The following is a 25,365-nucleotide window of genomic DNA, read 5'->3' as shown; positions in this document are numbered from 1 at the left end:
CGCTGCCCGAAAGGCTAAGTGTTCAGAAGCTTTTTACCGCGTTAACCAGAGAAGGAGGGCGGGGTTCTGGGGGCTTTCTTCGCTTATAGGTTGCAGGAATCACCTTGGGCGGGGCTAAAGATGAACAGAGACGGGAGTCAGGGGGTCATTTTAACTGTGGGAGGGGGCAGCTTTTTCTCCGCAAGGACAGTTTCAGCTCCTTGAATATTTCAGAGATTTTCACTTACTCATCTAAGGGCAATTCCTCCATGCTCTGTTTTTGTTAACATACGCCATAGACTAAAGCTGTTGCAGTTTTCAGGACGTATTTGCATCCATTTTTTAAACGGGCAGAGATGGGAACATCCGGTCTTTGCCCCACTACTAATAAGCAAAAGAGTATGTATCCAATGTTTTTTTCTAATCAGAAAAGGTGTTCGATACCGTTAGCTGGCATTTTCCATGAATCACGTTTGCTCTGCTGGAATATATATTTTTACATAGGAAACATGGGATTACAAAATGCTATATACTCAGACTTCGGGTAAGTTTTAGTCTGACGTCATGTACAAGTTACCACTGTATCTTTAGGTTATTTTTTTAGCACATGGCCTGACACATATAGGTGCTTAATAATTGTTGAATGAATAACATTTGGTGTTTCCTCTCATTTTCCCTCATATATCATGTATCTCATAAGATATTATTCTTCCACTTCTAATCACTTTTTTATATTTTTACATAGTCTCTGTAAATATTCTTTATATGGCTGCATAATATTTCTGTGACTGAGTTTATCATAGTAACCCTTCCTCCATTGTTGACTATTAGTTGAATTAGTGAATGGTTATCATGGTGCATATAACTAGTGTTGAGGAACTCTTTGCTTCTAGAGATAGTACAATGTCTTTTGTATAGTTATATTGTTAGTAAGTCCTTTCTCCTCCACAGGGCTGACAATTGATCCTGTGATTTTTCCTCCAGAAGTTCATGCTTTATTCCTTCCCTTGGAAGGACAGGTGACTTTCCTAAATGTGAGGAAGTGTAGAAAGGTCTCTTCTCTGTGTCCCAGAGGCTACAGTTCTGTGTGGTGCCTCTGGGACACTGGGAGACCCTAGAGCTGCCCAGGAAGAGGGCAAGAGATAAGTGGATCTGGGATATAGGAAGTGGAAGAAAACCAATCTAGAGGAATAGGTGAGTTTGAAGTTGTTATTTCTTTGGGTTTTCATAGAGAGCAGGCAATAAAGAGGTTATTTCTGTTTTACAGATCCAGAAACTGGCTTAAAGAGGGAAGATGATTTGCTTAGGGTTATAAGCTTGTTAGTGTTAGAATCTCCTACTCTCCTCTCTCTATGGACTAGTTACTCCCTCCATTCACTGATTTTGACCCCTGGCTCCAAATCTTCTTTTCTCTAAAGCACTTGTCATCACCTGCAGCTGTTCTTATCTGAAAGCTGCTATACCCTGCAGCCTCTGCCCACTATATGTGCTCCAGGACCTCATTAGAGACTTCTGTTCTTCTGACTGCTCCCATTTTCAGTCTGTCAGTTGCTTCCTGGCATCACTTTCTTTCCCCATACTCCCTTCACATTCTCACATTCTTCTTCTTTTGCCTGATTATATCTCCCTGACACTCTCTGTTGTTAACTTAAATATTTTACTTCCCTGCTGTAACTATGTTCTTACTTCCAACTGTACCTGAATCCTGAACTACACACAATCAGGAGTTTTTTTCCCAACTCCCCTCATTAGCCTTCCCAAACTTTCACCTTTCTCTTCCTGTTGCTCCTATTCCCACTCTTATCCCTTTCACCCCCCCCCATCAGCAATTGGCCTTATCTCCTGCTTCAAAAGGAGGATAGCAGCAATCAGAGCGGAACTTCCACAAGATCCTGTTCCCTGAAGCTTAGTAAAGGTACCATCCTTTCCTCCTTCCTCTTGGCCTTAGGAAGTAGTGTTTCTCCTGTCCAGAGCAAACTCCTTCACCTCTGCCTTGACCTCATCCCTGCCTTCAATTCACCAGGCATTTCACTTGTCTATTCTGTATGGTCCAAGGTCTTTTTGTCTACTGGCTTATTCCTCTTTTTCTTCCTAAAAAAGTGCTTCCTTAACTCCATATCTCTCTCTGAATATTGTCAGTTGCTGTCATGCAAGCTTCTTGGAGAGACTCCTTCATACTTACTTCTTTTTGCCTTCTGACCCCACTGTACCAGTGTGAAACTGCACTCTCTGAAGTCCCCAAGGAACTTCTAATTGTAAAATCCAATGGTTACTCTTCAGTCTTTATCTTACTGGTGCCCCAACTGCATCTAATATTACTTCCCACTCTATCCTTCTTGAAACTTCCTCCCTTTTTAGCTTCCTTGAAGTTACTTTCCTTCTGTTATTAGATCCAGAAGCTTGAATGTGGGTGTGATGGAGGCAGATGGCTGGATCCAGCCTCTCTCCCGCCCCCAGTAAGTGTTGGACTCTAAGGTATTATCTATCCCCAAGCTAGGCTCTACCTGCCCTATACAGAGCCAGGTCAGGTTCCAATGACTTCCCCTTTATTGCTGATCTAGGCCAGCCTCACACGGGCCTGCGCCAGTTGTTGACGGTGTCTGTCCCTGGAAGAGGGAAAAGCAGAGGTGAAAGGGTCAGGTATAGTGGTCAGATATAGGGCCAGGTGGGGAGCTATGTGGGCCAGGGAGCCTAGGGGAACTAGGTGGGAGCTGGGAAGGCCAGAGGGCCCTTGCATCTGCAGGGCCTCAAAGTCAGAGTTGTGGAAGATGGCTTCTTGGAGGGGAGGCATCTCTGAAAAAGGCACATAGTTTGCTCCTGGGGGTAAAAACCAGTGAAGGCTGGATGTGAGGGGTGGGAGTAGGAGCAGTGAGAGAAGGGAATGTGGTAGTCCTGGAGGGGATGGTTGAAGATGGGGGTGCCTCCCTGCCTGGCCTTCGTACTATAGACCCTGGAATGGCCCCATCTCAGGTTGCCACCTAACCGTGAGGCCTTCCTCCTCGTCGCCGGGTCTCCTCGGTCTCAAAGAAAGTCACATGTTCCTCCCAGCGTCGATCACAGGCCGCACAGAGGAAATTAGACTCAAAATATCTGCAGCAACAATCTGGGGGCAAAAGGGCATCCAAAAAGAGTTTAGGAAATTGGGGTATCCCAATGGGCTGATAACATGGTCATCTCTCTCTCACCAACTGCATGCCCAATTCTCTTACAGTTTCCTGTCATTATTCTCAAACTATATGCATCCTGTTCCCACCCATGCTCCTCCTAATATGCCCCTTGCCCTAGAAGTTACCACGATGCCTGCAGGGATGGGACCCAGTGGCTGCATGTTCTTCGTGGCTGTGTTTGCAACGACATTGGGCCCTCCAGGCCTTGGGGTCGAAGGTGGCCCGTCTCTTGAGCCAGAACTCACCCACCTCTTCTGGGCGTGAAGGGATAAAGCAGAACATGAGGCAGCGGCACTGGCTCACATTGCAGGGCACGGATATGTCTATGGGAATGGAATAGGTGTTAGGGTGACACCAGTGCCTGCTAGGACCTGGGCTGCCCGTGCCAACTCCTCTCCTGTGCTAACATGTGCATGCACATACTTTCTCTCATACATCCTCAAACATGACAGAGTACAAGTATCCCTCCACACCTGACAGGGGCTGGTCAGTTCTCTCCTACCTGAGATGATCCGGTGCTCTCTCAACAAGTGTCCACAAAAGCATTTGGACTCATCCCCAATCCGGAAACAGTCCCATAGGTAATGAGGACAGCGCCAGCCGATGTAGAGACCTAGGTGTGGCGGGATTGAGTAATAAGGAAAAATGAGAGGGAAAAAATCCTAAGCTCTAAGTGTTCTTACCTATCTCCTGGAGGGTGGACTCACCTCTCCCCCCAGATGCATTCATCTTCACCTGAGAATCCTTACCTCTACCCCTTTAGACTTTTCTTTCAAGATTTTCTCATTACCCCACAAGGGTCTTCAGTTCCCTTCCTACCCAGGATCCACTTCATCTCTGTCACCCAACAGAGGTGACTCAAGATAGTCTTCAATTTCTGAGCAGGAATGTTCTAGATGAAATTTTATTTAAAGATGAACATGAACCTCACTGATTTCTTTGTGGCTATGGGGATTCTTTTTTTTTTTTTTTTTTTTTTTGTAGAGACAGAGTCTCACTGTACCGCCCTCGGGTAGAGTGCCGTGGCGTCACACGGCTCACAGCAACCTCCAATTCCTGGGCTTACGCGATTCTCTTGCCTCAGCCTCCCGAGCAGCTGGGACCACAGGCGCCCGCCACAACGCCCGGCTATTTTTTTTTTTGTTGCAGTTTGGCCGGGGCTGGGTCTGAACCCGCCACCCTCGGCATATGGGGCTGGCGCCCTACTCACTGAGCCACAGGCGCCGCCCGGCTATGGGGATTCTTATCTCCTCCCCTCAGCAGATTGCAGCCCAACTTAGCTTTGTTTCCTTGAGGTGTCTGAGGTATAGGAAGGGGAAGATGGTTGGCCAGGGGATTGGCTCCTAAGGAGCATGGTTATGGAAGGTACCTAAAGAGGAAGAGGTGGTTGGGCAGGCTGGTACTAGGAGGTAGGAGGAGGACTTCTCCTCACTTCTCCAGGTTGGTACCTTTGTACTTCCCTTTGTGTGCATGCTGCTGGTACCCTCTGTGAACTTGAGAAGAGCTGAAGAATCAGGAGAAAGGGTTGGAAGGTTGGAAGTCATGGATAGTGAAGACTAAAAATTGTAAGTTGCCAGGCTAAGAAGGGAGGCATGAAAAGAAAAGTGAGGCTAAGAAGTATCCTTTAGAAGAGGCACCAACAGGAGGCTGTAAGGCCTTGAGAGCCAGGTTCAGGAGGGAGGCCTGAAGCTGTTGGGCTTCACGCCCAGTCTCACCACAAAGCAAGAGTGTTGCCTGTAAACATGGGAGAAACAGCACTTTCCATCTAGGTTTTCTCATCCTCTACGAGAGCTGAGAGCACCTCAACTTCTGGCCAAGAATCCTATATAAGTACCCATGGAGTGGGACCTTCAGCTTTAGGACTCTTTTTTTTTTTTGGTTCTTGGCCGGGGCTGGGTTTGAACCCGCCACCTCTGGCATATGGGACCAGCGCCCTACACCTTGAGCCACAGGCGCCGCCCAGCTTTAGGACTCTTATTCCCACTTAAAAGTGAAATGTCGCCTCCACCAAAAAGCTGTTTCCTACTTGCCTCTTCTGTCTAGGCCCCTCCTCTTGCCTTCCAGAGTGCCTTGTGCTACTTCTATCAGTGCAGGGCATTATAACTGACTGTTCACTTATATTCTTGAATCCTAGCACAGAGTCTGGCATAAAATAGGTGCTGACAGAACACAGACTGCCAGACTAACTTAAGTGAAGGAGCAAATTCCCTCAAGAGGAAAGAGAGATCCAGCATTCTAGGCATAACCCTGATGTTCCATAGGAAGGAGGAAAGAATTGGTGTGCTCCAGTTTTTGATTTTGTCCAGAGCCACAATTCATAACTCTGTGCCTCAGATTAGGCTTTCTTGTCTTACCCATGGCCTCTCAGGACCTACAGCCAGTTCAGATGTGGTGTTTGGCTTTGCTGCTTGACACTGACAGCGTATAGTGTCAATGCCCTGTTACACCAGTGAGCTTGGTAGAGAGGGCTGGGTACAAGCAGTCACAATGGGGTGGTAGGAGCCAGGATTCCACTAGAGAAGTTCTGAACTCTGGAGTAGCAGGCTACATTAAAGGACCAGGTAAGGGGCATTGGTGAACAGGGTTAGTGCCCATAGATCAAGGCCTGGTCTGAGAGCCTGGGCTAGTTCCATAAGCAATGAGGACAGCGCCAGCCAATGTAGAGACCTAGGTGTAGCACTGGTATGAGAATCAGAGCCCAGAGTTGACATGGAGACTAGAGTTTGAACAGACTGTATTATAGGTTTCACTGCTCTTAAAGAGGGACAGTTGGCATCTGGCAGTGGATTCCCAGGTAGGATCCTCTACTCTTTGCCCTGATTCCCAACTACTTTCCTGTTTTGAGTGGACAAGGACTGGCAGAGGAAAGAGATGTTATCTGGGATGCCATTTTAATTACATACAACACAGTCTAATTCCATGACCACATAATCACATTTTCATAATAATATCTCTTTATGCATAAGTGTCTCCATAGAACATACAGCTGTCTTTGTCTCCAGCCCAGACCTCTCTCTTGAGCTTCAGACCTACATAGCCAACTATCTACTATACCAGTATATTGCATAAGCACTTCACATGTGTTATATGCAATTATTCCCTCCAAACTTGGCTCTCATCCCTTGTCCTCTGTTCATCTAACATAGGCTTACCAAGCAGCTACTCTGTTTTAGAGATTCAGTTAATGGCACCATCAGTTACGTATATCAAAAACCTGTCATTTCAGGCATTTCCCTCTCTTACTTATCCTACATACCCAAAGATCCAATGGTTGGTTTTCCCATTTGTTAGCATTTCTTTTCACTTCTTTCCACCTATTCCAATTCACTTCTCACCTGGATTATTACCTGTGCCTCACAATGTATTTTCCCATCTCCGGTCTTTCTCTGGTCTATCCTATTGCTAAGGTGATCTTTCAAAAACATAAATCTTTTCATGCTATTGTCCTGTTTGGAATCTTTTAGTGATTTTCAGTTGCCCTTTGGATATAATCTGAATTCTTTAGCTTGGCACAGAAATGTCTGCACAATTCTGACCTTCTAGAGCTAAGTAGGCTACTCCTCCCACCCCTTTCTGCACCAGACATAATGCATTGCTGCAGTTTTCTGTGGTGCCTTGCCCTGATATGTCTCACCTTTCCCCACTCTTAATTGGCTGCCTATTCCTACTCACCTTACAGATATCAGCTGAGAAATTCTTTCTAAGGCTTCTTATTCCTCATGCACTCCAAATTGGGTGCCACTTTTTTCTGCTTTTATCAGACAGTAGTCTGGACAGACCTTGACTATTGTAATTATTAGAGTGAATTATAATTGTCCTTTTATTTATTTATTTTATTTTATTTATTTTTGAGACAGATCCTCAAGCTGTCGCCCTGGGTAGAGTGCTGTGGCATCATAGCTCACAGCAACCTCCAGGAACTCCTGGGCTCAAGCGATTCTCCTGCCTCTGGCTCCCAAGAGGCTAGGACTACAGGTGCCCACCACAACGCCCGGCTATTTTTTGGTTGCAGCCCTCATTGTTGTTTGGTGGGTCCAGCTGGATTTGAACCCACCAGCTCAGGTGTATGTGGCTGGCACCTTAGCCGCTTGAGCCACAGAAGCTGAGCCAATTGTCCTTTTACTTACTTGTATCTCCCATTAAATTATTTGAGGAATTTTGTCTTTGACACCCCCCACCCCAACTGCTACCTCTACGGTTAGCTCAATGCCTGGCATATACTTGATGCTTAGTAAATGTTTGGTGAATGAATAAAAGAATAGCTTACACTTGATATTTCCCTACAATCACATACAACATTATGGAGTTCTCACTCTCTAGGGACTTGAGATCTTCAATGTTATGAGGGGATCCCACATATTTTTGTTCAGGGTGAATGACATTTAAATTTCTGTATAAAACTGCCTATTTAAACAGGAAATGAAGTTCAGTTCAACGAAGAAGAAAAAGAAATACAGTGACCTTGAAAAGTAGGGAGTGGATTATAGGTTCTGAGAAGGGGAATGAGGGACTGAACAGACCCTGAAAAATAAGTGTAACAGGAGATGTTAGGCAAACAAAGCCATGACAGTGTCTAAATTGAGGTTGAGAAACAAGAGAGAGCACAATGATTTTCTTGGTTAGCAGTAGAGGGTGGAAGATCCTTGCATAGGAGTGGATAAATTACCCAGAGGAGGAGTAAAAATATAGAATTACTTAGTTTTCTTTATATCTCAGGCCTTTCGACATAGCTCTATTCCCATTATAAGGAGAAGGAGTATGAAAGACCAAAATAAATGCAGTGGATCTATTGAATTCAGTTTAGAAATCCCAGAATCCTTATAGCAGCAGGTCAGGGTGGCCCTCTTCCCAAACGCAGTCCCTACAGACATGAAGTTTAGTAACACAGACTTGCACACACAGATGGTGTGTGTTTACACAGTTCATCTGTACGCAGCACATGCTAACAGGACTGTCAAGAGTATTAATTGTGGACTGAGACTTGGAATCCTCTTTGGTAAGGAAACCCAAATCTTCAGGTTACCCAGAATGGGCCTGGAATGCAAGAGTGATAGCTTTTTAATGGAGTTCCACCAAAGGGACTAAGACCTTTGGCATGTCAGAACAGCAAGTCTCCTGGGGACTGTCTAGGATCCTGGGTCATCTCTACCTTAGGATCTTTCTGGTGTAGGCTATCTGGGCCCTGTATCTGGGGTGGGCCTGTAATCTTTTTGTTTTTAATAATTTTAGTTCAGCCACCTGTCCGTATGTCGGCTTTATATTATATGAATACTCCCACTTCTTTGTGTCCTGGTATTTCTTGGCTCACCTGCTTTCTCTCCTTCCAGATTCCAAGCAGGTGGGGTGGTATTGCCATTTCTATATAGGGCACCTATCTGTTTCATGGGCAGGTTCTCAGATCTTTTTGGATTGGAGGATGTCCATGGGCCTGTCACAGTCTTCTGAAGGGCCACGTGGGCTCACCTGTCTGGATGGCATTCAGGGCTGCATTCTTCTCCCATTGGAAAAGATAGTTCACCTGAGCATCAAACTTCTCTCTGTGCATTGCCTTCGCCACTCCCACCAGCTCTGCCTGCTGAGCAGGGACCACTGGGTGGCCTGTGAAACCTGGAAAAGGAGGGGCTGAGTAACTAAAGGGGAGTGAGGAGCCCTAAACCTAAGAGAAGGGGCCATGTCCAAGAGTAACCCAGTCTCTTCTTTCTTGGGCAGGTCACAAACATTGGATAGTGGTGAGGACAGGGGAAAGGGCAGGAGCAATTACGGCTAACTCCTTTCTTCCCCTTCTTGCCCGGCTGGTGTCCAGGATGGGCTGTGTGAGCAGTGCTGGCACTGGCATCCACTTCCTCCTCGTCCTCTCTTCCCTCTTCCTTCTGCTTTGCAGACATGTCCATTTGCACCTGGGTAGAAGGGCCTGAAAGGGAGTCCCCTGGAAGGCTATCAGATTCAGGGACTTTGGTGTATCCATAAGAGAGGTCTTCCACCAGCCCATCAGAGGAAGATACAGAGACATGGCCTAATGATGAGAGATGAAAATTAAGGTGTTTCGCTGCTATGTGACTATCCAATGGACTCTCAGAGGTAGAGGTTTCCAAAGGGATCTCATAGGTAGAATGCCCTAAAGTAGTCTCAGAGTTGGAAAGCTGCAGATGGGTTTCAGGGGTGTAGGTCTCCAATGGGGTCTGGGAAAGGGATGGCACAAAAGGGGATTCAGAGGCATGGATCTCTAATGGGGTCTGGGAAGGGGATGGGATCAAAGGGGATTCAGAGGTGTGGGTCTCTAATGGTGTCTGGAAAGGGGATGGTGTCAAGGGGGATTCGGAGATGTGGGTTTCTAATGGGGCCTGGGGAGGGGACACCAAAGTAGTTTCAGAGATGTGGGTCTCTAATGGACTCTGGGAAGAGGATGGCACCGAAGGAGATTCAGAGGTGTGGGTCTTTAATGGGGCCCGGGGAGGGGATGGCATCAAAGTAGATTCAGAGGCGTGGGTCTCTAATGGACTCTGGGAAGAGGATGGCGCCAAAGGAGATTCAGAGGTGTGGGTCTCTAATGGACTCTGGGAAGAGGATGGCGCCAAAGGGGATTCAGAGGTGTGGGACTCTAAAGGGGTCTCAGAGATGGAAGGCTCCAAGAAGGCTTCAGAGATAGGGTCCTTCTGTAAGTCCTCAGCAGAGGGGTCCTTTGAAGCGGGGTGCTCCTCTATATCCATGGTGGTATGAGGTTCTTCTGTGACCTTGTCTGCTTCCATCTAGTGGTAGAATAAGGGTACAGGTTTCATCAGGTTGGGATTGGAGGGTTGGTAAATTAGGGAAGAGCCTAGGGTTCACAGGGCACTATGGAATTAGGATAGGATTCTCAGTGTACCTGAGATACAAGAGGGAAGCAAGATGAACTCTGGGTCTTAGGTTGTGATGTCAGGAGATTCACCCATGTGCCCAGACCTCATATAGCATGTGGCTGAGGGTTTTTAGGGAGTTGGAGCTTAGAGACTGAAAGGCTAAAATAGGCAGAATCCTATCATAGATGGTAGCAAAGAACGACGGCCTAGGAGGGAGTCCAAACAGACACTTGGTGAGTCCAAGAGCAGGGTCCTTGGTATATCTTAAGACCCTGGAGGGTTGTAGAGTTCCAGAGTCTGGGAATACCAAGTCAAAGCTGAGTCTGGCTCCTAAGAGTGGAGGAGAATGGCATGATGCATAAGACAGGACCCTGCACGTAGTCTGGTTTTGTCTGGGGACCACATATACACTCCCTTGATGATGTAATTCATGTTCAAGGCTTTAATATTTCTGGCTTTATGCCAGAAATCCATATTTCTAATTTAGATCTTTTTTGACCCCTATATTTAACACTATACAAAATTGCTTGCAGTACATTTCTTTTCTCTCTCTCTTTTCTTTTTTTTTTTTTTTTGAGACAGAGTCTCTGTCACCTTGGGTAGAGTGCGATGTCTTCATAGCTGATTGGGTGATCCCATGGGCATCAAAACAGAACTCTGGGAGTTATGCTTGTCTTCTCCTTTTCCCCTAGACCCCATCTTCAAACAGGCACCAAGAACACTGTTTCCTATCTTTTAAATATTCCCCCAATGCATTTTCTCCTCTTGTTTTTCTCCATTTTTATTGAAGTTCTCATAATCTTTGGTCTGAATTGTACAATAACTTTGCTCCGCCATCACCATCCAGCACATTAATCCATTCTTCCATTCATTTATGTAACTTACACTTTTACAAAGAGCCTAAACATGCACTTTTTACTCAAGCACTGTGCTAAAAGCTGGACTTGGTTGAGTCTGGTAGAGAGATAGGTTAACCCACAATAACAATACAAATGAATTGATGTTTTTTTTTTTTTTTTTTTAATTTGGCCGGGGCTGGGTTTGAACCCGCCACCTCCGGCATATGGGACCGGCGCCCTACCCGCTGAGCCACAGGCGCCACCCAAATGAATTGATGTTGTGCTGGGGTGAGCCTGGGATGCTGTGGGGAAGCAGGTACTATGTTTGCCTAATTTATCCTGGAAGGATATGGTCCTTCTTGGTGACCCAATTAAGATCTTTCTAAAATGCAAACCTAACTGGCATCCCATGGCTTAAAAACATTTAGTGCCTAAAGGATTAAGTCCAAATTTCTTGACTCTGACATTCAGGGCCTGTCATTTTGCAGCACTGCCTGAAGTATTCCTGCCTTAATGTTCCCTGCTCTCTACTTTCTTCCCATGCTCCAGAAACACCAGATATGTAACTGCTTAAACTTATGAGAGCCTTTCTGAAGGGGAAGTTTGGGAAGGACAGGAGGAGCAGAGGGGAGGAAGATGACCAGAATCAGCTAGAGGGAAAAGGGACCTGAGGTTGGAGAACCAGAGAGTGGGAGGAGAAGAAGAGGAAACTAAAGGAGAGGATAGATTGGGTGGAGGGGAGGGTGTAGATGGAAAGTACAGATGGGAGGGAAGGAGGGCAGAGGTGCTAGGAGAGGAAACAGGATGAAAGTTTGGAGAGGAAGAGCTGTTGGAGAAACTACATACCTCTGGGCTTTGGCTTGATTGTTACAAGTCCTTAGGTCAGGATCTTGTCTTAGAATGGGAGGGGAAGTGTTGGTCCTGAAAGCGGGAAGGCTCTTGGTTGTGGAGGAGCCTGAACTGCAGGTGCTGAGTGTTGAAGGGCCCTGCCCGGAAATGTACTTTTGGGGGAAAGGCCTGACCTGGCCTGACCTGGGGAAGGGTGATAGGGGGAGGGTGGGGTGGGGGGGATCCAGGGCAATGAAAGAGGGCTTGACTGAAGCTTCTGGAATCCGGGCCGGGAGAGGAGGGATCCGTTACTAGAGCAACTGGAATGGCTAGTAGTATCCATGGCAACAGCAGTCTGGTCACCTCCCTAGTGGGTAAGCTGCATTGGGCCGGGAGGGGACGAACACAGAGGGTTCACTTCTGAAAAGGGGAGTCTTGCGAGATCTCTGTGAGCAAGTCTCTGGGTAGGATCTGCGGATATCTGTAGGTACGTCCGTGGGGAGTCTGGGATAGTGAAGGTCTCTGTAGGATTCCTTTGACATACCTGTGGGGCGGTGGGTGGAGGCTGTGAGGGGGACATCTGGGCTCTCTGTGCTTGGGGTGAGAAGGGCAGGGTCTCAGGTAGCGGGGCGGGGGCGGAGTCTGTCTGTCCTCGAAGCCCGGCAGGACTAAGTTAGAGACCAATAGAATAGGGCAGGGGCGGGCTTTATCGACAGGGACCAGTCGAACTGGTCGGGGGGCGGAGCGTCACAGAGACGTCAGGCAGAGGCCGCCGCCGCGGGGCCTGGTTATCGCCGGTTCAGCGCAGCCCGGAGTCGCCCAGGCCTGAACTCCTACCCAGGGCCCAAGCCTCAGCCCCGGGCCCGCGAGGACAACGGAAGCCATCCCCAGGGGGTGGGGAGCGGAGCCGCGGGTCAGCTCTGCGAGCGCCCCGCGCTGGCCTGTGCGGCCCCGCCCCCGCCCCAGGCCATGGCCCAGCCCTTGTCCCAGCCCCTCGTCCTATCCCGATCCCGGCCTTGGCCCCCGGCCCCGCCCTCGCCCCGCTTCCCAGATCAGCCCCAGCCAAGGCCTGGATCCCAGTCCAGGTCCCCCTTCCAGTCCCTGCCCCAGATCTGGCGTCCATCCCCGACTCAGCCCTTGTTCGACTCCCTCTCACAGATCCCAGCCCAGCCCCTGTCCCAAGCCCATTCCCAGTGTTTACATAAGGCCCTCGCTCAACCCCAACCCTTGCTCCAGTCACTATCACAGCCCCTCCTTCCACCCCCCCCACTGCCCTTATTCAAGCCCGGGTGTTCAGCCCAGGACAACCCCTTAACTCAGCCTTTGCCCTCATCTCTGTGTTTACCCAAGTCTCTCCCACTGGCATCCCCGCTCTCTCATACGCTGCCCCTCTCCCAGCCTAGACTCAGGTCTGGGCTCCAGCTGCCTCCAGCCTTATTGCTGCTGTTGCTGTTCTCTGTCCTTGGCCCAGGGGCTGGTGAGTGCAGAAGCAGGAAAGACTGAGGCAGGAATGGGGTTCTGGCAGGGAGGGGTGGGCTGAAGAGATGGGACCTGGGCAACTAGATCATTGGGGAGCAAGTGGGGAGAAATAGGGAGGAGAGCGGTCTTACACAACTGAAGCGATTGGCAGGGCCAAAAGAGTGGTAAGTGGGTTTGAGACTCAGCAGGTGGTTAATAGTACCTAGGACAGAGACTTCAAGATTTTCTTTGTTGGGGTCTATGCCGACCCCCCCCCCTTGACCCTTGCTTTCCCAGAGAAATCATGAGGGCTTTGTTTCTGCTGTCAAAATTTGATGGGGAGAGACTCCCACACCAGAACTCTCTAATCCACTCTAGGAAGATATAGCCTAAACCTTTGAGATATGTGGCATGCATTCAAACCATGTTAAGAAAACAGTTTGAAGATAACGTGTAGCAACCAGATGAACATGGATTAGTTGCCATTATAATGAGTTTTCTCCTTATAATGAGTCTTGTTCCGAAGAAACTTGACTTGCCTTGAAATAATTCCTTATGTCTTTCGACCAGGGTTGAAACTCAGAGGCTGTTTTACAAATGGGGAAACTGAGGCTCAGTGAGGGAGAAAGTTATACAGCTTGTAAGTGACAGTGCTGAGGCTAAATCCTATCCCATAGTGGGTTTTTTTTGTACTGCAATATATAGGCAGTCCTTGAGTTGTAAACATCCAACTGACATACAGCTTGTATTTATGAAGGGAGGCTATCACAGGTAATAGGTAAATGGTACCTGTTTCATCTTACATACGAATTCAACTTCAGAACAAACCTACAGAACCTATCTCATTTGAAACCTGGGCACTGCCTGTATGCCTAATAGAAAAACAGTAGGGAAAAGCTCAAAGCACAGTCTCTCTTTTCCCCTTCTCATCCACAAACTGTTCCTCACTTGCCAGATATCAGTCAAGGGCCACTATCTAGGGAAGAAGTGACTTGGCTGGGAGAGGGAGAGGTTCAATTTTTGTTGTTGTTGTTGCAGTTTGGCTGGGGTCCAGTTCAAACCCACCACCCTCGGTATATGGGGCTGGCACCCTACTCACTGAGCCACAGGCGCCGCCCTAAAGTTCAATTTTTTAATGGGAGGAATGTTGTCCTGATCTAGGGGATGTGCTATAAAAAAGGCCCCATCGTGGAAAGACTATAGTCTTCTTGACTCTAGCCCCCAGCCATCACTGTTACATGGCACTTTAGATAGGATGGAGATGTACCTGATGGAGTCTTGGCAATAATAGTTAATAGAGCACCTTGGGGTGAGGGGTGGGATCCTGTGGGCTCTGGGGCCTGGTTCAGTGCACAAACTTCAGGAGATCCATGCACACCCCCTGCAGAGATGTCTGGTCACTGATACATGTGTATAACTGAGGGAGCTATGGGAATGGTAGAATATGCCATACGTGTACATGCTAAGTGTTGGTGAGTGTAGACACATATATGTGTGGGGGGTGCATGTGAGCTGCTATATCTTCTAAGTGCCTATGTTATTGTGTAGAGGGAAGAGGAGGAGGGGACATGTTGTAGCCCATGCATGTTCTTCTTTAGATCTGCTCTTCATATAGACAGATTCCTGAAGCTGTGAATAGGGCTGTGGACCCTTTCTCAGAAGTGGCTAGTTCTTAGGATGAAGGCAGTTTGGGGTGCCTCCCACAACATGCATAAATAGTCTACCTATCCCTCACCATGGAGGGAGCTCAGCATTGATTTCTGCTGCTAGCAAGTTGGTCACTCAGTGGAGGCAGGAGCAGAAGCCAGTTAGGTTTTCAGTTTTGGTGAGGGGGAGTCCATAACCCCTCAATTGTTGAGCCCAATCCCTCCCCCTTGTTGAGCCCAATTTGTAGCTTCCATCCCTGCCATCGTGGCTTCTTTGTTCGTTAGCCCATTGGGCAAGCACTGGGAAGGAGAGTGACTGATTGTCAAAGAGCACATAAAGCTGAAAGCTGTGGATAAAAACATAATTGCCCAGAAGCAGGTTCAGGTGCTTTGGGGAGAAGTGTAATGATGGTGGAAAAGAGTACCAAATAGGCCCAACTGCAGGCAGGGCAGCCCTCAGTGCTGTTAGTAGTCAGTGCCTTGGTAACTGGATTAGAGTGCAGGGTGCTCTGTGACCTAATGGTGGTGATGAGTTTTTGAGGAGTGTACAGGACCATCCTAGCACAGGGTAGCACAATGCTTATTGTTACCTTCAATCTCATTTCAGGAACAGAAGTTACATCTTGGGTTTTTTTTTTTTAGTCCTAACCCTGATCTTGGGTCTTTGCCTTTGGGCTTACTTAGCTGACTGCAGTTGATAACCCAGGCATACCCTGGCTTTCCAAAATATGATCTTTCATTCTACCTAGTGTTATCACTGGCAGGGCCAGTGTCAGCCTATGTGTGTATGTTTGTGTGTGCATACATGTGTGTGTGGTTTGGGTGATGGTGGTGAATCACCCTAGCTTTATTGTAGAAATACTGAGACATCCAAGAAAGATTCTTCTGACCTTGGCTACAGTTTTACTCATGGTTCCTCTGCACACAGCTCTGGGTAGGCCCTGTTCAATCCCAAGCCAAAGGTGAACGGGCCTGTAGTCCCTTTCCCAAGCATTTACCCTCAGAACTTCTCCCAGGTTCCTCCCAGAATTCTCAGTTGCTACTCACTCCTTTTTCCCACTAGCCTGTTCTGTGACCTCTGAAGCACCTAGGCACTTCAGGGATGGCTTAGTTAGTTCCCCGGTTCTCCAAGCTCTACCACGATCCTTTGAAGTACAGAGATCTTTGTGCTTGTGTATCCATGTTTCACAAAGATCATTCATTACCCTATCCTTGGTAGGATACTACGAGGATACTATCCTCAGTACAAGCTTTGAAGAGGGGCAGCCCTCCCCTAACTCCAGCAGAAGGTGCTCCAGAGTTCTGATTTCTCCTAACAATAGTATCCAGGCTGTTCATCTCTTGGCCTTCTGCCTCCCCAGTCGCCAAAGTCAGGGCTCCTAGGGAACCTCTCTCTCCCATCAATTGGTTCCATTTCCTTCATCCCTCTTGGGTTTATCTCCACTGCTTTCTGAATGCTGCTCTGTGAGCCTCTCTGGGTTCCCGGGCAGTGCTCAACCTGCAGGGTGACAAGCCTTCCTTGCTGACAGTTGAGAGTGATCATGTGGTCTGAACTTGACAGATTGGTCCTTGGTGTAAACATGGCCTTTGAGCATAAGCACAGGCCAGTCTAGTGCCAATAGCCTCTGCCTATGTAGGGCAGCTCCCTGGAGGGTGACTCCTGAGGTTGTTCTGGTTCTGTGGGGCCAACCCAACCTTAAACAGTGTTCCTCCTTCAGCAGCCTTCCTTTCCTTTTCTCTGTTATTTCAAAAATACCTCATTTTTAGAGTTATCTCTTCCATTTCCAGAGAGGGAAATTACCAGACTAGGTAAGCCTTTTATATATTTCCTGTTTGGCTGAAAATTCTCCTCCAGAGAGAATCTCCCCACCACTGGCCCCTGATCTGTCCCGAAACTGCTGAGTTTCCCACGTTCTCACCAGTTCTGGAGCCATCCTTCTGGGCTTCTCGGGGGGCTTGTCTAAAGTCTCCAGAGCAGTCAAATTCCCCAGAGCTTTACTCTAGGGAACTTCACCTGCCACGCGATCCCCTCTCGCCTTATGCCACTGAGCTACTGGGGTACCTGCACTATTATAGCAGTTCTAACCCCCATGTGTTTGCCTGGCTGGCTGCTGACACGGCTTCTGCTCACCTGGGCTCTGCTCCTGGCAATCATAATCAGGTCTCTCTGCATTTCAGCTGTGGATGACCACTTCCTCCCCACCTCCCAATCCGTCCTGCTCTGAATATTCCTAAGTGGGTCACCAGCTGACTCCCTCCCTGGGCCTCCCTCTGGAGAAATGCCTTCCTGGCTGCACATTCTAACCCTAGAGGGCCTGATGACTCTCCTTTTGTCTTTTCTTGGGGACTCTCATGGTGGTCTGCCAGCTTCCATCCTTGCTTCTGCCACCCAAGCAGGCCCTTGCAGCCTTACCACACTTTCTCCTCCCTTCTCTTGTCCTGAGCCAATATGCAGACAAGTTCTTGTGAGGCTTCTGAGGGTTTTTATAGCTCCTGACTACAGGGGAACAGAAAAGGGAAGAAAATAAACAAGGAAGTCACACAGTAGCATACTGACTCCCAAGCTCCACAGGTGGAGTTCTATCCTGCTCAGTTGGTTAGGAGTCTATGCCAACACACATGCACACACACACACACACCCCTTCCACACCTCTGTTTTGTTAGACTTGGTAAAGAACAAAGGCTTCTAAGTGAGGGGCAGCTCTGAAGTCATAGAAAGTGTCCTGGTTTTGGATTTAGACAGAGCTAGGTTTGAATCCTCAGTTTGGTTTAGGTTTGAGCCTCAGTTTTCTTATCTGTAAAAAGAGGTTATTATGTTTTTTTTAGAATATCACTGTAAAGATTAAGCCAGATGATGGCCAGGACAGCACAAGATCCAGCTCCTGGCTCAGAGAACATTTGTTGAGTTGGTGCTATTGGTGACTGGCATGCCTATTGCTCAATGGAAATGCCCTCTGTCCTGCCCTGCTCCTTTCTCTTTCTCCTGCTTCCCAGGAGGCCTTTTCCTGACCGATTACTCCACCTGCTCACCCCGCAAGCTGAATCCTTTCCGCTCCTTTGCCAGCACCGAGCTCTTCCACTTCCATGTTCCTGAGGACACGTTCCTGGCTGTTTGGAATCTCATCATCTTCAAGGAGCAGGGGGGAACCTTTGGGGACCACTGCCCAGACCAAAGTGTGACTGTGTGAGTGCCTGAGTTTACCTTCTGACCCCCACTTCCAACCCCAGACTCCTTTCCAAACTAAAGTGTGACTTCGTGAGTATCTGAACTGACCTTCTAACCCTGACCCCAACCCTGTCCAGCTTTAAGTGTGACTGAGTAAGAGCCATGACCTCCGTCACCTGACTACTTCCTAACTACTGTATGACTGTGAGTTCCTGAGCTGACCTCTCACCCCTTATGGACTGACCCCTGACCTGGAACCACTTTGTTGTATGTGTCAGTATAGGGAATCCACTTGTTTAACTGGTGATGAGTGACAGTTCTCCTTTCTTTTTCCCATTTCCTGCCTCCTACCCCACTGCCTGCTTTCTTACTCTCCTAATTCTGGTCCCCCAGGTATTTCCGGTCCGGGGCACCCCCTGTCATCAATCCCCTGCACACACACTTCCCAGGGGACACAGCTGTGCCTGGGGTTTTCTCACTGACCCTCAGCTGGACACTGCCCAACCGCACCTCAGGCATCTTTAACGTCAGCAGCCCCTTACCTGGGGACTGGTTCTTGGCTGCCCACCTTCCCCAGGCCCATGGCCACATCTCTGTCAAGGTGGGTTGATGCTGTCCAAGGCAGGAGGGGCCAGAGATTCCCTCCCATCTCTACTGAATTCCCTCCACAGGCTCCCTGGCATACCAGCTTTGTGCCAGGAAAGGCAACAGCACAGGGGTGGCTGGGGTGGGACATGGCTAGAGGCCAGAAGGTCACTGAACCTGAGGAGGACATAGTGGGCCCAGGTAAGCTGAAGGGAATGTTGAAAGTCTACAATCAGAGGCTCTGGCACTGGGTAGTGGTTTCTCTTCCTATCGGAAGGAAGGGCTAACCAGGGTGGTCAGAAGCTAACTATGGACTGAGCAAATCTGTTGCACAAACCCAGGACTGGTCTTATTCTACATCATGATTGATGATCTCTCTGAAGACTCTCTTAGGCCACAGTCTAGTCTTTAGTCCATCTGGGAGAATGCATAACTCTTCCATCATAATTTCAGGCAGCTTCCCACACACTGCGGAAAACTGTAAGAGAAGCCTTTTCCTGTTATAAGGAGGCTTTGGACAGCTGGTGTTCATCCTGACTGTTGCCTCCCTTTCCTTTAAATATCAGCCACCCAGGCACTGATTTTGCAGAGCAGAGGTTTTAAAATCTGAAGGGCAAGTTCAAAGGTCAGAATGCTTCTCTGGTTTGGAGGGGAAGAAAATGCTACAGTATGTCCTGCCACTCTTGTGTATTAGGCCAGACTTCCTCTTTGTAGTGAGGGTATCTATAGGTTTCCTGCTCCTGGTCACTGGAGGAGTGGCAGAGTATAAGGAGCTGGCCATTGTCAGAGTGGAATGACCATGTGTCTGGGGTGCCTGTGGTAAGGGTAAAGGACCAAGCATGAGCACAGTAGGAACTGAAAGTGCAGGAAATCGTAGAAAAAGAAAGCTAGTGGGGTTTGATCATTGAGAATCGAGAGGGGTAGCAATTCCCAATCAAGTATAGATTTGACTCAGTTATATCTCCAGGCTGACTTCCTTGAGGAAAGGGACTCCATAACTGCGTCATGCTCCCCTCTTCTGCTGTGGCCCAGCGTTCAGAGCAGGTGTTAATAAGTGCCTTTGAATGCATGGAGACATGCACAAGGACACATGCCCAGTGCTGCTGGCTGAGGTAGCATCTCTAGGCCTCAGTGATAGGGCTGTTTTCCTGCGAGTAATTTATAAGAGAACTCCCTTAAGAACCCTGTGGATGAGAGCATGTTGGGAGTTCACCTGGAAAAGGCTTTGGGTTCTAGGTATGCCTTGACTCTCATCAGAACTAAGGGTTTTCTATTAGAAGGAATGTCTTCTAAGGTTTTTAGCCAAATTCCAATGAGCCTGTCCCCAGGGAAAATCCTCCTGAAGTCCTGCTCTACTTATCCACAAACCTTTCTGGCTGAGAAGGAAGAACCTGGGTCCTAGGCCTGGGCTGGGTTTATGGGAGCTGAGGCCTAACTGGGAGTGGTTAGCGTTGCTCATGGATGCCAGAATGGGACAATGGGGGAATCAAGGGTAGCGATACAGAGAAACATTGCTCAAAACCTAAAGGTGATTCAAAGTGCCTAGATCAAAGGGAGCTAGGCAGTAAGAAAAGAAGGAGGACTGACATGTCCATTTGCATATAGATACAGCAAGTGGGAACTGGGGGACCTGGTGCTGAAACCAGAACATTTGCCAGCAGAGCTCCCCAGGGACCAGGTGAGATAAGAGAGAAGCAGCCCACCTTCCCATGAGTGACCATCTGGACACTATAAGAGATGTAGCTCTTCAGTTAGGCCTATTCTAGAGGTTGGCGGGGCAAGGATTTTGTATCTGTCCCTCTAAGAATTTGATTAATTTCTGGAATCTTATATGGGCCTATAAAAATTCTTAAGTTCAGCAGACCCTGGTTAATTTCCCAGACTCAGCCTTTGGGTTTCATTGTCCAGAGTATTCTTCCATCTTCTCAACTTGTTTCTTCTTTGCACCATGGTTATGACTTCCTATGAGGCTTGGCAAACACAGGAAGTTATGTAGGTTCAAGGATATCCTTTGGTGGGGACTAAAGAGTGCCAGCGATAGGAAGGCAGTGCTCTTTCTAGGGCTGTTCTCAACTTTGGGAATGAGCCTAGATCTCCCTTTAGCCCTTAGTTCTTTTGTACCTGCTTTGTGTCAGACCTTGGGCTGGGTTCTGGAGGCACAGAGATAACTAAGATGTGTGTTAGGGAGATACAGATATCTTAAGCGGATAAAGAAGAGATGGCTAACTCAGCTTTCTAGCATGGTGGATGTGGTGTTAGGATACGGTTAGGAAGTGGGGCCTAAGGTTGAGAAGGCAGGGAAAGGGATTCCAGGTGGTGGAAGTAGCATGGGCCAAAATTTAGAGGGGTGAACTGAAGTGTTTCAGTGTGGGCCAGGTGTTGGGGTGGCTGAGGGAGGTGGGGGAGTGAATGGAGGCCAGAAAGACCGAGAAGTTTGAACTCTATCCTGAGAGGGATAGGAAGCTTTGAAAGGTTGTAGAAGGGAAATGACTTATTTGGTTCAGGCCACTTTCCTGAGCTGTATTCCTGCACTTCTGCTAGACGCTGTGTTTGTATTACTCATGACATATTCCTAGCACTGAGCATCTAGCTTGGCATGGGGTAGGGGTTTGGCAAATTTTTATTGCCCTTTTGCTGCCTTCTCAAACTCAAAGTGTCACAGAATGACCTCGTGTCTTCTTTCCTTGTCCCCTTGGTTCCATCAACCACTTCTGTCTTGCCCCCATGCCTCCATCTCTTTGTCTTTCTGTCTTAAAACATGTGTTCATTCTGAAGTGCCCAGCTGCCAGTCTGCCCTGAGGGGCAGTCCTTTCGGTTGTGGTTACCATTTGGCACCCAGATGGCTCATAAGGGGAAAGTTCTGCCAGACATCAGAGGATAGATTCTACTCAAAGCTTCCTCTTCCCAGGTCTCAGATTTGAAAGTATATAAAAATAGGTAAAATAATAAAAACAACTGCAAGGAAAGCAAAGAAGCAAATTGTACAGAAGAAAGGATTCTGTTGAGCCCCCAACTAGGGACCAAGCGTGACTCAATATCTCGACTGAGGTGGTCAAAATCTGCTGATAGTGAGTGCTGCTTCTGCTTTTCTTCTTCTTTCTAAATTATTTTATTTATATTTCAAATAGGTAATATATGCAGCTGGTACCACATTTGCAAAGTATAAAAGGCACACAGTGGAAAGTAAGTCTTCCTCTTCCCTGTTCCTTCCAGTCCCTCGTTGCCTTCCCCAGAGTTAATTACTAGCTTTTTAACAAGTTACTTTTATTTCCTTCTTGAAGGAAATTTCTCCTCTTGGTCTCTGTGACTTTATAGAACTGTCCTGGTTTTCCTTCCTCCCACTTCTCACTCCTGTGTCCTTTCCTGGCTTCTCCTCTGCTCCATCTGTACTTGCCATGACCCAAGGCTCTGTCCTGGGGAAAATTCTTCTGTATTTTTGGATTCTCTTGCTTGTGGTCTCCAGCACAATAGTTTAAAATGGCATTTATAAGTTCACACCTTCTATGAGGATTCAGCCAGTCCTAATTTATTTGAATCCCAGACTTTATATCCAACTGCCTACTTGATATTTCTAATTGGATGTCTAAGTAATGTCTCAAATTTAGTATATACCAACCAAAATGAAGCTAAAGGTAAAAACTCTTTAATTCCCAATTTACTCTTCCCAGTCTGAGCCTCTTCTTCCTCTCATTGTCATCTTTTCAGTGAGAGACACTGTCATCTACCAATTGCAGAAGCCCAAAATTTAGGTGCCATCCATGCCTTCTCTTTTTCCCTTATTTTCTCACAACCAGTTCATGAAGAGAAAATCTTAACTGATTTGACTTCTAAAGTGTGCCCTGAAAGCATCTACTTCTTTCCATTTCTCTCTCAGAACACCTCCCCCAGTTTTCTCCTGGGGCATGACAGCAGCTTCCTAACTGGTCTCTCTGCAGTCTGTCCAGCACTCATTTACTGCCATGTCGATCGGTGCTGACTGGGCAGGGGCTCTGCTGGGTACTGGATTATTCCCACAGAGACTCTTGCATCTTCAGTCAGTAGGCCCCACCCAGAGCCTTTCTAAAGAAATCCAGAGGACATTCTAGGAATCCATATACCTTTCCTTCCGCTCCAGGATCTTTCAGCCTAAATCCCATCCACTTCACACCTTTTCTTCTCCTGGTTTCTTGAGCTTCCTTGATTTGTCCCTGTTCCTTCTGTGGTGGCTGATGTTGGGTTACCCTGTTTAAGTTTGGACTCTTTCACTTGGTTTCTGCCTTGGCAGCTCTTGATGATTTGACTTCTGGTGCCCTTCCTCTGGCCCCATTCCAGGGTGAAGGTCCCTGTTCTGCCCTGACATCCATTGATAAATACTCCCTTTGCATAAAGTGTGTGTGGGGGGCGGAGGCTGGATGTGCACATTATGCAGTTTGAGGAAGAAGCACATCTTGACCAGATTGGCCATGTCCACTGTTCCAAATCAACCACAGGTAAGACTTGGAGCAAAGTATTTCTTCCCCTGGGCTGTCTAGCCGGTAATGGGCCACCTCCTGAGTTTGAGCCCCCATTCTTGGGAATCATTCACTACAAGATTCTTGTGATAATTCCTGTCTTAGGAGGTGACATGACTTGTGAAGGTATTTCTGGTCCTTAGGGTTGGACACCAAAGATGAGGGACACCTGCTTTGGATATCAGAGATGAACGTTTCTATGCAACTAGGTTGGTTCAGGTGCTCTCCAAAGGAGCCCTCTTTTTGACACCCTTCTTTAGCTCAACAGCTATTTTAGCACCTAGTATGAACCAGGTGGTGTGCTAGGCACTGGGGATACAATGACCCAAAAGACACAGACCTCCTTCTAACCTTGTGAAGCTTGCTGGAAGTCAGTGCATTGGTTGCCTTGGAGCTCAGTGGGATGTCAGAGCCTGGAATTTGTCCCAGAACAGAGTTTGGAGTATGTCCTATGGAATAACCACATAAGTGAATAGTGTCTTCTGGTTTATTGGGCCAGCATAAAACCAGAAGGTCAGAGAAGCCTAATTCGGAGCCCTGGCTCCTCTGAGCTGTTAGGTTTGTAGGGGTTTTATAGCTGCAAATGCTTTGGGGGTGAAACCATAGCACATGTGCTCACTGAGGCATGATGAGGCTATGTGGGCTAGGGGTGGGGTCAGCAGAGTAGAGAAGGGGCTAGAGTTTATCCAGGAGAGGAGACAGTGGAGGAGATGTCATCATTCTCCTCCAGGAAGAGAAGGAACACAGTCTGAGGCTGATGGAGCAGACTCTCTGTGGGTCTTCTGAGGGCAGCGCAGGGGGAGGGGAGTCAAAAATGTTGGGCGGTGGATTCATCCAAGTCAGAGTTGCCCTCAGCTGGGCCGATTTGTTTATTACTTCATTTATGCAGCAAACATCCATCTGTGAGGTGTGCACTCTCTGTTAGGCCCTGTGTGTGAAGGAACAAAAATAAAATAAGACAATGTTCCTGTTCTCAAACTGCTGATCATCTGGAGGTGGTGGGGGTGTTAAAGCAGAGAAAGCAGAGGCTGGACACTTGGGAGGGTTCAGGGTAAGGGATAAAGGGAATGAAAGGGTCTGATTGGTGGTAGTGGTGGTGGAGGGGGTTGGACTAGAGTCCTTGAAGGAGCTTTTCACTACCCACCCTACCCCTCCCCCCCAAAAGAGCCAGTGTTCTGAACTCCTGAGGCCCTAGTGGGGGAATGGGCTGGTCTGTGGGGCTGGCCAGGAATGCTCAGAAGGCATTAGACTGGGAGAAGGGGGGGTGAGGCCTATAGTCAGGGTGGCCTGGGTTTGAGGACCCCAGCAAACACTGCAGATTGAGATAGCACAGAGGTGATTAGAAACAACTGCTCAGGCAGGAAGGACCCAGAGCTTAGAGGGACCTTGATCAGAGCAGGAGGCCAGCGGGGGCTCCTCACTGGCCCGTCCAGCAGGTTCTGTTTGCCTTGGTTTAGTAGCACCTCTTCTGTCTCTCCTCCTCCCGGCACTCCTGTTTTTGTCTCAGGGTCTCCAGGATGAGTGTCAGTACCTCCTTCAGCCGCAGCTGATTGTCCGGCGCTTGCTGGATGTGGCGGTGCTGGTTCCTGGCCGTCCCTCAGAGCAAACCCTTTCCCCCCACAATCGCTCAGCCCTGTACAAGTAAGTCAGCTACTCCCCAAATCTGGCCCTTTCCCTCTTCCTTCTCTTGGCTTCTCAGCCTACCTGCCTGGTCCTGCGCTCCCTCTGGCCAAGCTGGACCCAGAGCTCCCAGGGTGGGTGAGATCCCAGCCCCCTACCCTAGCACAAATGGGAAGACCAGAAAAGGCTTGTGGTATCCCTGTGACTTCTACCCTCTCCATGCCCCTTTATTCCCAGCATTTCCCTCATTCTGATGTTCCTTTCCCCTCTCTGTTTGTCCTTCTTACCCTCAACCTCTCCTCTGCCCAGAGTGTTCGTGCCCAGCTTCACTTACAGGGTTTCAGCACAGCTGGTGTGTGTGGGGGGCTGTGGGGTGTCTGCCTGTCCCCTGACACTGCGCCTACGTCCCAAGGCCCCACCCCTGCACAACTCAAGCTCTGTGGCCTGTGGAAGTGCCTCAGTATGCCAGCTGGAGCTGGCATTGCCCCCCTGGGGGCACTGGGTCTACGTGCGTGTGGAAACACCAGGCCGGGGCTCTGGCAGGACCATCCGCTTCCAGCTGTGTGTGCGGTTGCAAGGTCAGAACCCCCACCTCTGCCCCAGCCACCTAGGCCGTGCAGACACCATGGCTGGGAAGTGACTCAGGTGGCTGTGTTTAGTGACTTCCCACCATATCCCTACAAGCTCCCCTACTGCACCCAGGCTCCTTCACACTCCCTGAAGCCCTTCCACCTGGAGCTGAAAGTCCTGG

At 48.4% G+C, this 25,365-nt stretch overlaps 2 protein-coding genes across 6 annotated transcripts in view; one reads left to right on the top strand and one right to left on the bottom strand.

The window, feature by feature from the left end:
• Positions 1–1,206: 1,206 nt before the first annotated feature.
• On the bottom strand, positions 1,207–12,272 carry FAM221B (family with sequence similarity 221 member B). The gene is made up of 7 exons (XM_053569001.1): positions 12,194–12,272; positions 8,908–9,892; positions 8,610–8,753; positions 3,649–3,759; positions 3,272–3,469; positions 2,963–3,082; positions 1,207–2,585 (listed from the first exon to the last, which is right to left on the bottom strand). Exons 1-7 carry the CDS (start codon positions 12,227–12,229, stop codon positions 2,548–2,550), a joined length of 1,632 nt encoding a protein of 543 aa, XP_053424976.1. The 5' UTR covers positions 12,230–12,272; the 3' UTR covers positions 1,207–2,547.
• Positions 12,273–12,404: 132 nt separating this feature from the next.
• TMEM8B (transmembrane protein 8B) overlaps positions 12,405–25,365 on the top strand; it is a 29,193-nt gene continuing 16,232 nt past the window's right edge. Inside the window, exons 1-5 of one of the 5 annotated variants that reach the window (XM_053568952.1) lie at positions 12,410–13,126; positions 17,748–17,937; positions 18,313–18,520; positions 24,502–24,635; positions 24,924–25,192. In XM_053568952.1, the coding sequence (XP_053424927.1) occupies positions 12,619–13,126; positions 17,748–17,937; positions 18,313–18,520; positions 24,502–24,635; positions 24,924–25,192 (1,309 nt within the window). In that variant the 5' untranslated portion in view covers positions 12,410–12,618. Of the gene's footprint in view, positions 13,127–17,747; positions 17,938–18,312; positions 18,521–18,643; positions 21,688–22,815; positions 22,974–24,501; positions 24,636–24,923; positions 25,193–25,365 lie in introns of those variants that run through there. The other 4 variants (XM_053568961.1, XM_053568980.1, XM_053568972.1 and 1 more) reach the window with 4 other exon arrangements.

This window comes from Nycticebus coucang, chromosome 2 (assembly GCF_027406575.1).
Source record: "Nycticebus coucang isolate mNycCou1 chromosome 2, mNycCou1.pri, whole genome shotgun sequence".
NCBI lineage: Eukaryota > Metazoa > Chordata > Mammalia > Primates > Lorisidae > Nycticebus > Nycticebus coucang.
This window is presented reverse-complemented; position numbering and strand designations above follow the sequence as displayed.